This window comes from Myotis daubentonii, chromosome X, assembly GCF_963259705.1.
Source record: "Myotis daubentonii chromosome X, mMyoDau2.1, whole genome shotgun sequence".
Lineage (NCBI taxonomy): Eukaryota > Metazoa > Chordata > Mammalia > Chiroptera > Vespertilionidae > Myotis > Myotis daubentonii.
The window spans coordinates 12,271,363-12,284,096 of NC_081861.1; the positions used below are offsets into that span (position 1 = coordinate 12,271,363).

General features: G+C 42.0%; 1 protein-coding gene across 2 annotated transcripts in view; it reads left to right on the forward strand.

The window, feature by feature from the left end:
- GABRA3 (gamma-aminobutyric acid type A receptor subunit alpha3) overlaps positions 1–12,734 on the forward strand; it is a 227,971-nt gene that overhangs the window by 87,555 nt on the left and 127,682 nt on the right. For both annotated transcript variants that reach the window (XM_059678914.1, XM_059678915.1), the window contains exon 4: positions 7,803–7,870. In XM_059678914.1, the coding sequence (XP_059534897.1) occupies positions 7,803–7,870 (68 nt within the window). The remainder of the gene's footprint in view (positions 1–7,802; positions 7,871–12,734) is intronic.

A 12,734-nucleotide genomic window follows, 5' to 3' on the forward strand; every position in this document is an offset into this window, starting at 1 on the left:
CTTGTGCCATCTTACCTGGACGTCCCAAACACTTCTTAAGGATGGTAATGTATATGACTGGTAGCATCTTTTAATATATTTTGGCCTTGGAAACCATAGTATTTTTTAATATTTGAATAATAACAAAAGCAACTACCATTTTTAAATTAAATGTTATTGGGGTGACATTAGTCAACATGAACATATAGGTTTCATATGTGATTACTGTTACAATATCTGTATATAGCACCATGTGCCCACCACTCAAAGTCAAATCTTCTCCTGTCACCTTATATTAGGACCCCTTTCTCCCCCCAACCCCCTCCCTCTGGCAATCACCACACTGCTGTTTGTGTTCATAAGTTTCAGTTTTATATCCCACATATGAGGGAAATCATATAGTTTTTAGCTTTTTCTGTTTGACTTATAACTACCATTCTTATAGATAAGGAAACTAAGGTATAATTAACTTGAAGTAGGACCAGTAGTCCACGTTCCTATACCAATGGTTTTGCCATTTATTAATTTTATGTTTAAGCTAAAATTCAGTAGGGAATTTTAAAACTGGGAAAATACCAAAGCATCCTTGTAACATTTTGGGAAATTTCAGCTGTTTTAAAAATTCTGTTATTTCTCCCCTGGCTTTCAGCTTTTTCTGAAAGTAGAGAAGACATTGTGTTTTCTTGGTCATTATTTGGGCACTGCATCAACTTCTTTCTCTAATTTTGTTACAATGTTGCCCCATGGAAACCCTCTTAGCTCTCAGGAATGGACTCTATTGCAGCAAAGAGGTATGAATCTCTGTTGAGGCTGCTCTCGATTGTTTTCATTTCTTCTACAGCTGATACCGACATTTCTTTCCATGTGGGTGGATAGTTCCATATACTTACCTTTTTCCGCTAGGACTACAAATCCAAATATTGCCATTGGTCCCTATCACAAGAAAGGGAAGTCACTAGAAAATTCTGAGGGCAAAGATATTCTAGGAAGGTGCTGCTGTAGACTACAGTAACACCACTGGGAGCATTGAGCACAACATCCTTTCTAGAGAAAACTGAAAAATACCATTTGAATATTTTATTTCCATGGAACAAAACCTGGATATTATTATTTTTCCTATCTTCTTCTTTACTGCTTATTTCTTGTTTGTTTGTTTTTTCTACTGTGCCTATCTTTTTGTTTCTAATTTAGTGCTTCTGACTTACTCTGGGTTTAGAAACCAGGAAACCAAAGATTTATATACTAGTTTTAAATGAATTTTAGATATATCTGTGCTGAAACCCTTCATATTCTTGATAAGGAAACTGTGGCTCAGGGAGGTAAAAGTGCCATTCAAGATAATAGAGTTTGTCAGTAGCACTGCTCAGGTTTGTACCAAGAACTGAAATGAGATTCAGTGATTTTTGCATTGTTTTTTGGGTAAGTATTGGGTTAGGCAACAAATAATAGGTGCAGGGGAAAGGTTGCAGGAGAGGAATATCCAGAATGAGTGAAAGACAAATGCAACCATTTGAATTGAAACTTGAGATATGTTTTGGTGCTTTACAATTTAAGTATTAAATGCCAGATTTAAAGGAAGATGAAATGCAGAGGGTTATGGTACAGGAATCAGTGTTTGTGTGGAATCGGTGAAAGGAGTTGAGTGATCTGAGTGCTGTCTAATGCCAACAACTGTTATCTAGCTTGGGACTGAAAGGCATATTTTAGGGTCTCTTTAAGACTGAAATTCCAGAGAATTTTGGGAAACAGGCAGTTAATTTTGTTCTGTACTACCTGTGGGAGGGTCAGGTTCTAGCAATAGTGGAATGAACGAGAACCCACAGTGATTACGTAGGTGGTAATTGTGGTCTCTCTTAAATCTTGTAGTATTTTTTACTGGTGTTTATAAACACGCATTGCGTATAGCTAGCTATTGAAAATTTGCTGTACATTTTAGGTACCAGACACTAGATGGAGCAGCATAAACGCAGTGCTAGATTTCTAAGAGACCAAATATGAAAGTTGTGAGTTCTGTCAGAACAGCCTGCAAAACGATGTGTGAGTCAGTTGCAAAGTTTAAATTATAGCTCAGGACCTCTGACACAGTCTTATAATTTCTGCTTCCTTAGGCCACCTGTTTCTGGTTACTCCAGAGATTTAACCAGTAATTCATGCTATTGGGAGATGGGTCACTGATTACTTACCCCCCAAGGATTGTCAAAGACAAATGGAAAGATCATTAGCACGAGAACAGAGAAATCCAGCTCTCCAATCCTTGAGGGCCTGTCAAGGTCACTGTAGCCCACTCCCTAAATCCATGTAGCTAGCTGACCCAGACAGCTAGTCACATGGCACCTGGTTTTCAGCAGCTTGGTCTCCCTTCAAGATGAAAAGTGTGCACTACAATAAACACTTATTCTCCAAAATTTCCAGTGATCTAAAAGAAAACAAAAATGTCAAATTTTTATTTATTTATTTTGTTTAGTTAACGTTCCAATCCTCAAAGCCTCACTATTCTTAAGAAAACTGTCTTTGGGAAGGACTGAAGAGTACATCTGTGCTTAAAATGATTTAAAGGGGTATAGTTAACTTTTGTTCACATAATTCATTTTAGGACCTTGTCTCTAGTGGAATTGTAACAAACTTTTTCTACAAAACATATTTCAGGAATGACAGTAAAACTTCAGACCTGAGCCAGAGGAAAGTGAATGGGGGATAGTGAGGGTTCTTAAAACCATGTCAAAAGAGGGGAGACACAGTTAATGGAAATAAGGATATTTAGTCTGAAAAGGAACAAAAAGAACAAACTAAGGGGTACTGTGATGACTTTCTTTTGATTTCTTAACATCTTTAAATCTCAAAAGAACAAGAAGCAGACCTTGTTGTGTGGTGGAGCAGTGTTTATATATATGCTGTGGTGGAGCACTATAATTGGGCCAACTACTCTGGTTTCTGATCAAAAGAGAAAATTCACAGTTTCTTGGGGGATCTATTTGAGGTTAAACTAGAAAATCCAATTTGTTATGAGCAATATATTTAATATAAACATAGTGATCACTTATTGGCTTATCTTTATTCTTTTAAAAAAACAATTAGAAATGGCATAGAGACTGGTTGATGAGTTTCCCATTGATGGGAGACCTAATGCCACAGTAAATTTACCAAAGAAAAGAAAATTCTATTTACCGTTTGTTTCAGAGGATAACATTGGAAGGAAATTGGGTACCCAAAGTAAATTAAGAAAAAGTCAAGGAGCGTCTGAAAACACTTGTTTAAAAAGCAGGGGAAATTCCTCTTTTTTTTTCTTTATTGATTAAGGTATTACATATGTGGGGAAATTCCTCTTATCTGCCCATTAATTTATGTTTCACATTTGTCTCTCCTGTGGGCAGGAGCTATTGTATAAGTTAGAGCCATTATCAGGTTTAGTCTAATTCACTTAGATTTTCATTTATTTAAGTGAAATGACAAATTCCTAATCATTGCTTCAAACAGAGGAGCTGTAGTGGTGGGTGGATATTGTCTTCTATGTCTGGGACCCAAGATCTTAAACTTCCAGGTAAGTTCTGTCCACCTGGCTTTATTGTATCACCTCTGGAATAGTATTAAGCAGCAGCAGCAGTTAATGTATACTGAACACTGGATCTGTTCTAACTACTGGCCTAAATAACATCTCTTTATTATTTTTCTTTATTGTTGAAAGTATTACAGATGTCCCCTTTTTAATATCATCTCTTTAAATCCTCTAAACAATTCTGAGGTAAGTGCTATCATTATTCCAGTTTTTTCACATGAAGAAACAGACACAAAGACAAAAGGCACAACCTGAACTCAAACCCAGTTAGTCATGCTTTTAACCACTGTGCCATACTTCTGCAGGAGACTTCCCTGAGTGTTGTTATATACTCTGATCCAAGGCAGCTGGATTTCCTAGTCTGGAAATGGAATTTAGCCATTGGGGCTTGGTGGTCCCTGTGTGAAGTACTGGAGCACTGTCAAGTTTCCCTGTATTTGCCTAGCCTTTGAGTAGAGGGTCAGAGCTCTAAGGATATTAACATAAATTCACAACCCTCCCTCACTTGAGCTGCCAGGACATAAGTAACAATCCCTGTCTCCACATCCCTCTACATGAGAGATTTCTGGCTATTTTGATGAAAAGAGCATTACCTCTCTTTTTCTCTTAGCATCTTCTCTCTTGCTTTCTCTTTCTCTCTCTCACTCTTAGTTCTGGCTATCTCTTGCCCTATAACTTTCTGTGTAGTTAGTTTTATTTCCTCTTCTCAGTCTCTTTCTTTTCCACTGTCCTACTGTTTTACTTCTTCCTGTTCATCCTTTCTTTCCGTTTTCCTTCAATCCTTTTCTAATGACCACTTTCCTATTCCTTTCTTTCCCCTTATTGTTTCCCTCTTCCTTTCATTTACACCACTTCTCCTAATTCTCTTTATTTGCCATATTCTTACCAAATGGGATGGAAATGGAGAAGAAGGAATTAAGTGTCCAGTGTACAATACCAAACTTCCCAACTTTCCCTGCAGTAAAGTCAGTGAAAGTTCTGTAGCTTGGCTAGGCCCTAATTTGGGAAAGCAGCCTCTCCCCACACTGTTTCTTTCTTAGCAATCAATGGTTGCCTTTTAAATGAACACAAACAATTGAGAGAGGAGGAGGAGCATCAGATTTGCACAAAACCTCCCATCTTCCTTAGGCAGCAAAGAAAGCATGCCACTTGTTACCATCTGGTACCTTTAGTCAGATGCTTTTTGCTTGGTGCTACAGTCAGAGAGTTCCTAGTAGAGTTCCTCTGTTCTGAGTGAAAATTCAGAATTTGACTGGTCCGAAACCCTTGTTGTACAAGAGAGCAGCAAAAAGGAAACATTCTTGGTAAGGCGTTTAGCAAGCCAGGCTTCAAAGATCTAGAATGCAAGCCTTCCAATTCCAGTCCAAGACTCTTATTTTAGCTACTTCCCTTTCTACCTCCAGTGACTCTACTGTCCCATTGAAACTAGAGCAGTCTCCTGCCACTTGATTTTGCTACCATTCTCGCTCTCCTTTTTTTTTTTCTGTAGTCTGGGCCCCCTGTTTTTAGGTTGCATAACTATCTTGCAATTTTGCAATTACTAGTATATTGGTTTAGAAAGTTGTTATATGTCTAATTATGTCCTGCCTGGCATATTGGATTCAAATATAATTGTTTGAATTATATTTGAATCTCCCATTAATTAATTAATTTTGTTTTCTGTACTAAGAGAAAGAGCAGTGCTTCTCCAGCCAACGAACCTGGCATTGTATCTGAAGGTACAGGTCTTTAGGGTGCATGCTCTGGGTTCTGAAGTGTTGTCTCTTCTTCAAGCACAGAAATGGCTTCAAAGGATATCTGTGCCCTGGATGAGAGGCTATTTAAAGCACAACTCTTGTTTCAGAGACATGTCATTTGCTGATTAAGCTTGGGAGTAAATTGTGTGTTTTGATAAATTGACTATAGAGTTTATTATTATTAAACTAGAGGGCCAGTGCACAACATTCATGCACTGGGGGGTGTGAGGGTCCCTCAGCCCGACCTGCACCCTCTCCAATCTGGGACCCCTCAGGGGAGCCCTCTCCAATCTGGGAGTTTATGTCTGTCCTTGAAATGATATGAGCGAATTGTCTGAGACCCCCAACTCAGTTTGGTTTGTTGCTCACAGAATAATAGAGGCTTTTTTTTTTTTCCTTAGCTTCATTGGTGGAGATTTTCTGGAAGTTTTAGGATATCTTCCCTTTAATTTTTCTTAGACACTCTGATTTTACTTATGTCTCTCACCTTTGCTTTCCCTCTATCCCCCACCACAACAGTAACTTGCTCTAGGCTCACTTTGCTCTAGTGTCTAGGAGATTCGTCTGCCACCAGAACTATGATTCCCAGCATTTCTGGTGCTCCCCGTGCTCTGGGCTTCCACTTCCGGTCCTGGGGCTGCCACCAAAACTACTATTCCCAGAATTCTTGGTACTTCCCGTGATCTTGGTTTTCCCTTACTGCTCTGGCTCTGTCCCACTTTGCCAAGCTCTCCCTCTCTCCTCTCCATCTGGCTTACACAAGAGCCAATTTCCCCAAGCTGCTCCACTCTCTGCCTGCTCTCCCACTCTGCTCTCTGCCTGGTGCCTGTGTATTCAGATTTACCCGCCATTTTTGTCAGGTTAATTTGCATACTCATTCCTGATTGGCTGGTGAGTGTAGCAGATGGATGGTCAATTTACATGTTTCTTTTGTATTATATAGGATGATACCCATAATCTCTTCTGAAAATTAAATGTTTGTGGATGCATGCAGTGGCCTTGAGTATACTAGTATGTGAGTAGGCGAACAGTGTATTAAGCCTAAGGGATGATTCTGGAAAGTGGGAAGTCAAGCAAATCTAAGGTACGTGTGGGCCAGAACCCAGGACTGGATGAGTAGAGTGAATATGCTACACATGGAGTAGGTGTGTTTCCTTCTCCATGAGGGAAAAGAAATAGTGCTATAGACTGCATTAGCCAGTCTCATTACATACACATATTGAGTCTTGTGTGGACTCTGTTTGTGTTAGCTGTGTTATTGGTGTGCTCTACTGGGGTCAGCTGTGCTGGGCTAGAGTGGGACTTGTTTGAATTTACTGTAATGATGGGGTGTTTGGTAGGTTGGAATGGGCTTTGTTAGGCTGGACTATGCAGCGCTATGCTCTGTTTGAGGTATGCTGGAATGGATATACTAGTCTGGGCTGCAAAGGGGTAGACAGGGCTGACACAAGCAAGAAAAGAGAAACTTAATAGTATAATAACTTTACTTTTTTGGGTATCATTTTCCAACTTGGCAAATATGTGATGAATTCATCCATTCAGATCAAATTATTCAGTCATCACTATCTGAGTAATAGGTTCCTTTTCTATGTACTGAGGATACAGAGATAACAAAACAGGGAAACTGCCCTTCAGGGATTCTTGGATTAGGTAGGAAGGCAGACTAGAAAGTAGACAGTTACAAGAAAGAAAAATAAATGCGAAGAGAGTGAATGAGGTAATGTCAGTCATCTCCAAATATTTGTCACTTAACCCAACAAAAGTTTATTTCTCACCCATGCAAAGTCTATTGTAGATCTAGACTCTTGTTAATTTACCTTTATTATTGAAAGTATTACAGATGTCCACTTCCCCTGCATGATCCCCTTCTCCCCACTCCTATCCCCTCTCAAGCCTTCACCACACTATTGTGTCCATGGGCAACCCTTTAGGGGAGTTGTTCTCCATGTGTTGGCTCATCATTCCAGGCTATATCAATCTTATGGTAGCTCCACATCAACATATGATGTTGACCATATGAAGACCACGGCAGGGAGGGGCTTGTATGGGACCATAATTGTTCTACCCAGGGAGGGACACATATTACTTCCTCACATAAACAAAACCAGTCCCATGACCCCTCCCTACTTTAAGCAGGCAGTGGAGTGGGAATGCATTCATTTTATGTTCCTGGAAGTGGAAGAGAGTTGGATATTGGAATATTTGTAACCTACCACAAGTAAGGATATTCCCAGTGTGAATGTCCACCACAGGTGATTCCAGAGATCTCTAAGGGCTCTCACTAAGCTTTGGGATTCTGCTGTAATTCTCAATGACACCTAATGGGATGGACTTTGTATCTGTACCTAGCATGTTCTCCATGAAGAAATAGTACAAGTAAGAGGGGTTTTTTTAGGGGTTTCCCTCTGACTGTGCCAAATACCCTTTCTCAGATATAGCAAGCTGGTTATCATTCCAAGTATTGCACTGGTCTTTCTCAGAGCTAAGGCCACAGGTTTTCATGACACTCTGCTTTTCTATTTTCTTTGGCCCAGATGCAGTGACTGAAGTGAAGACTGATATCTACGTGACCAGTTTTGGCCCTGTGTCAGATACTGACATGGTAAGTGTAGTTCCTGGTAAAGTAAGAGTGAAAGATGATACATCAGATCAAATAAAATGTGTTTTTTCCTCTATGGCAGGGCCTTGTAGCTATGTCCTATGGAGAAGTCTTATCTCAGATGAATTCTCTATCCTTACCAACCTACATTTAGCTGAATCCATCTCTTGCCCTGCTCTCCCCACATATTTGCATAAAAAGCAAATACCCTCAACAGGAGTATCCTTCCCTTCTTTATACAACACATCTTTCAAAATCAACCTGGCTTCCTATCCTCAATTAAATTTTCCCTGACTTCTCCCTTCACATTTTGCCATCACCACACAATATTAGTACTGATAAGTCATGTGAAGAGAACATTGTGGTGGGCACTCTCAGTTAAGCAGCCAGTGGTGTTATCAAAGAAGTCTGTTCCTTGCAAACAGGTCCAGGGACTTGGCTTGGCCGGGGTGATGCAGAGTGTTTGGAGTAAGAGTCTAAGCCACTTCTGGAAACTTATCCTTCTACTGATGTGAGCAATTAGCTTTGGAGCATATTTAAGGAACAAGGCGGAGCACAGTAGAGCTAGAAAGGGGATGACTCCTGAGTCATTTGCAAGGACTTTCCCTTCTCCTATTGTTCTCCATTGGTGCCAAAGCAAAGAATGCAGAGGAGAGTTGAGACAGGAGACCCCATCCTAATGGACCATCTGATTAATATCTACTGAGTATCAGATATTGATTGAATAATTATTATATCAGGGAACAAAAAAAGCTATTATCTGCTCCGTATGCCTGGCAATTATTAGATGCTCAGTAAATTTTTGTTGAATGAGTGCCTTTGTATTGAAAATAACAATTTTTAAATCAGAAAAAATATATTTAAAAATATGAAATGTCCATGTTTATTACTTATTTTTTTCTGTATCACTATATTCAGTGAGACTACTACTTAGCAAGGGACAGAGCTTCTTTAGACATGTTGGGTAAATATAGACAGTGTATAGGGACATAATAGAATTTGCCCTTTACATAATACAGAAACATTGAGTAGGGCAGTAAAAATATGCTTTGTTTTAGAATGATTGATCTGGTATTCTGTACAGGATGGACTATAAGAGGCAAAAGACTGGAGGATGAGAATTGGTTTAGGCATGTTGACTTCACAGGACTCTCCTTTCAGTCACACAGTTCTAGGAATCAGTTGGAAGAGCAGGTTAGTTCTCAGGAGAGGGAGTCATGAGTGGTTGTGAGGGAAGGCAGGGGGATGGTAGAGGCCTAAACTTTGTATTTCAGGTGTGGAATAAAGAGAAGGGTGTGCATGGATATAGTAGACTCCCTGTAGACTCCTTAAGGGCAAGTACCAAGTCTTTATAGTTTCTCTGGCTTTTAATAGAGTGCTTGACACACAGGGAGAGCTCACTGAGGGGCATGTTTGACATGGGGGACAGAGGTAATGGATCTTTCATAGGGTCAGCAGGAATGCCTGTATGTCTATCTTGCCCCTTTTAACCTGTTGACTACTAATTCCCACAGATTCAGATGTAGGTGTGCATTAAAACTGTTGCTAGTTGGTAATTCAACAAGTACTCCTTAAAAGTCCAAATCTGCGTTATGGGGTTCTGGAAATCCCTATATTCAGAGAGAGCTCATAGGCCATTGAGGATAACCAGATTCACCAAGAATATGAAGCTCTCTCTTTGTATTTCTGGGTATTAGTTAATAATTAAGATTTTCATAAGAAAGCAACTGAAGCTACTTTTTGAACAAAAAGACTGGAGGCAAAAGACTGGAGGATGAGAATTGGTTTAGGCATGTTGACTTCACAGGACTCTCAGTCACACAGTTCTAGGAATCAGTTGGAGAAGCAGAAGCAGGTTAGTTCTCAGGAGAAGGAGTCATGAGTGGTTGTGAGGGAAGTTTGAACACACACACACACACACACACACATACACTCACTCACTCTCATTCATGCACCAACATCCATAAATACATTCAGAAAAATGTATATGCATGTAAGAAAATACACACAGAATACAAACAACCCACATGTTACCCTAGGCACTCCATAGACACACATGTGCAAATAGATTCCTAAATCTAGGGGTACTACAAACACACAAACAGCCCCTGCCCAAACCAGCTCCTCTCTTTGCTCCTTCCCAACCCAAGCAGGCCAACCCTGAAGGCATTTCAAACAATCCAGACTTTCTATCTCTTTTGAAGTTTCATGTTCCACTTGCTTGTTTGTTTTTCTTCCTTATGATTACGTAGAAAAATGGCTGTTTCCTAATAGGGAGGGAAGACTTTGGTCAAATAAACTTCAGGTTATTTTTTAGCTGCACTTCAATCCTGTCACAAGGCAGAATAGCTTTCATCACTCTGGCTGGGAAACACATTTCTGGTGCTTTTAAAAACTTCTTCATTGAAAACTTATGCATGTGCTACTTGGTAGACTGGGCAATTGACCCAGGGTCAGGGATGACTTTTGGTGAAGCATCAGGCCTTAGCAGCTAGTGGAAGCATGAACCCAGGCTCCCCTGAGACCACAGATAACATGGAAAAAATAGATGAAAATTTATTATAGTTGGCTGGGTTCTTGACTCACTTGGTCTAGAGTACTTTTTAAGGAAATAGAGACAGACTTTTATTAACAAAGTGATGGAATTACGGTGCCGTTTTAATCATTAAACCAGCACCACCCACAATCCTTTATAGCCATTTCACTCCTTGGTCAACCACTGACCTCCGAAGACATAGATCCTGTGTTTGACAGAAAGTTCCATGTCTGTTTTGTTAATATCAGTACCACCAGTGCCTAATTCATTGTTTGGTATTTGGTAGACTCACAGCAGTTTGTTAAATGCAAAAATGAATGAGATGGGAAAAATTAAATTTGAGGAGAAAATTATAACTGTGTTCCTCCATTTGACTAAAAGTTCTTCAAAGGTGGAAAACATGTTAGGTACATTTCTGTATCTCCAGTACCTAGCACAGGAATTGACACAGGTACTCTGTGTTTGCTGAAATTAAATGAAATATTAGTAGCAAGTCCTGCCGATAAAGACAGGAAAGTAACTTTTTTCAGGGGACACTGTTGAATAGCAAGACTAATGAGTTTCTAATTGATGGCTCCAAGCTTTAGGCTTCTCCATCCATGTTTTGGTGGCTTCTCTACCTATGAAAATAAGGAGCTGTGACAATAGGGAATTGGGCAGAGATGAAAGCTGAACAGTTGTAGATTTTTCTAAGGGGAAAGTTGGAGAAAGAAACTTAATGCAGAGCATAAGATATAAGCTGTAAACTGGTTATTATTTGGATTTTATAGGCATCCTATCTAACAAAAGAGAAACATAGTAATTAGCGTACGACCACTACATTTCCCATTGGCTAATGAGGGCGATATGCAAATTAACTGCCAGCCAAGATGGCGGCCAGCAGCCAGGCAGCTTAAACTGAACATGAGGCTTGCTTGCTTCAGTGACAGAGGACTGCAACATTCCCGCCTGCCTTGCCGGCCTCTGAGCTTGCAGTTTGAAACATTGTAACAAATATAGAAGCTAAACAAAACCCCAGAAACCAGCTTTCAGCTGGCTGGGATCTCAGAGCTAGAGTTGATACAGAGTTTCGATTATAGAACCCAAACAAACCAGATACCTGCTTTCAGCAGCTGAGGCCTCAGAGCTGGAGCCAGAGCTAAAGCTGGCCCAGAATAAAAAAGAAAAAAGAAAAAAAGGAGCAGTTGGGAGCTTCAGTCACCCACCAGCCTGAAAACAGCCCTCAGCCCCTCACCCAGACTGGCCAGACACCCCAGTGGGGACCCCCACCCTGAAGGGTGTGTGACCAGCTGCAAACAGCTATCATCCCTTCATCCAGGCTGGCCAGGCACCCCAGTGGAGAGCCCCATCCTGATCCAGGACACCCTTCAGGGCAAACCAGCCAGCCCCACCCATGCACCAGGCCTCTATCTTATATAGTAAAAGGGTAATATGCCTCCCAGCACCGGGATCAGCAGAGCCGCGAGGCCTCCCGGCACCAGATCAGCATGACAGGGGGCAGCACCCAAACCTCCTGATAACCCTGTGGCTCTGTGTGTGACAGAGGGCACGGCCACAACCTCCCTATCTGCCCTGCTCTGTTCCTGACAGGGGAAGGCGCCCCAACCCCCTGATAGGCCCTGCTCTGTGTCTGATAGGGGGAGATCCCCAACACCCTGATCACCCTGCAGCTCTGTGTGTGACAGGGTGCGGCGCCCCAACCCCCCCACCCCACGGACCCTGCTCTGTGTGTGACGGGGTAGAGCCATAACCTCCCCATCGGCCCTGCCTTGAGTGTGAGAGTGGCGGCGCCCCAACCCCCTGATCGGGCCTGCTCTGTGGGTGATAGAGGGTGGCGCCCCAACCCCCACCCCCCACGGGCCCTGTTCTGTGTGTGATGGGGTAGAGCCATAACCTCCCCATCGGCACTGCCCTGAGTGTGACAGTGGTGGCGTCCCAACCCCCTGATTGACCCTGCTATGTGGGTGATAGAGGGCGGCACTCCAACCCCCTTATCCGCCCTGCTCTCTGTGTGACAGGGGGCAATGCCCCAACTCCCCTATCGGCCCTACTCAGTGAGTGACAGGGGGGAGCTCCTCAACCCCCTGATGGGCCCTGCTCTGCGCGTGACGGGGGGAGCTCCCCAACCCCCTGATGGGCACTGCTCTGTGCATGACAGGGAGCAGCTCCCCAACCTCCTGATAGGCCCTGCTCTGTGCATCACAGGGTACGGAGCCCCAACCCCCCTGAAGGGCCCTGCTCTGTTCATGACAGGGAGCAGCGCCCCAACCCCCTGATTGGCCCTGCTCTGTGCATGACAGGGGGTGGCGCCGCAACCTCCCCATCGACCCT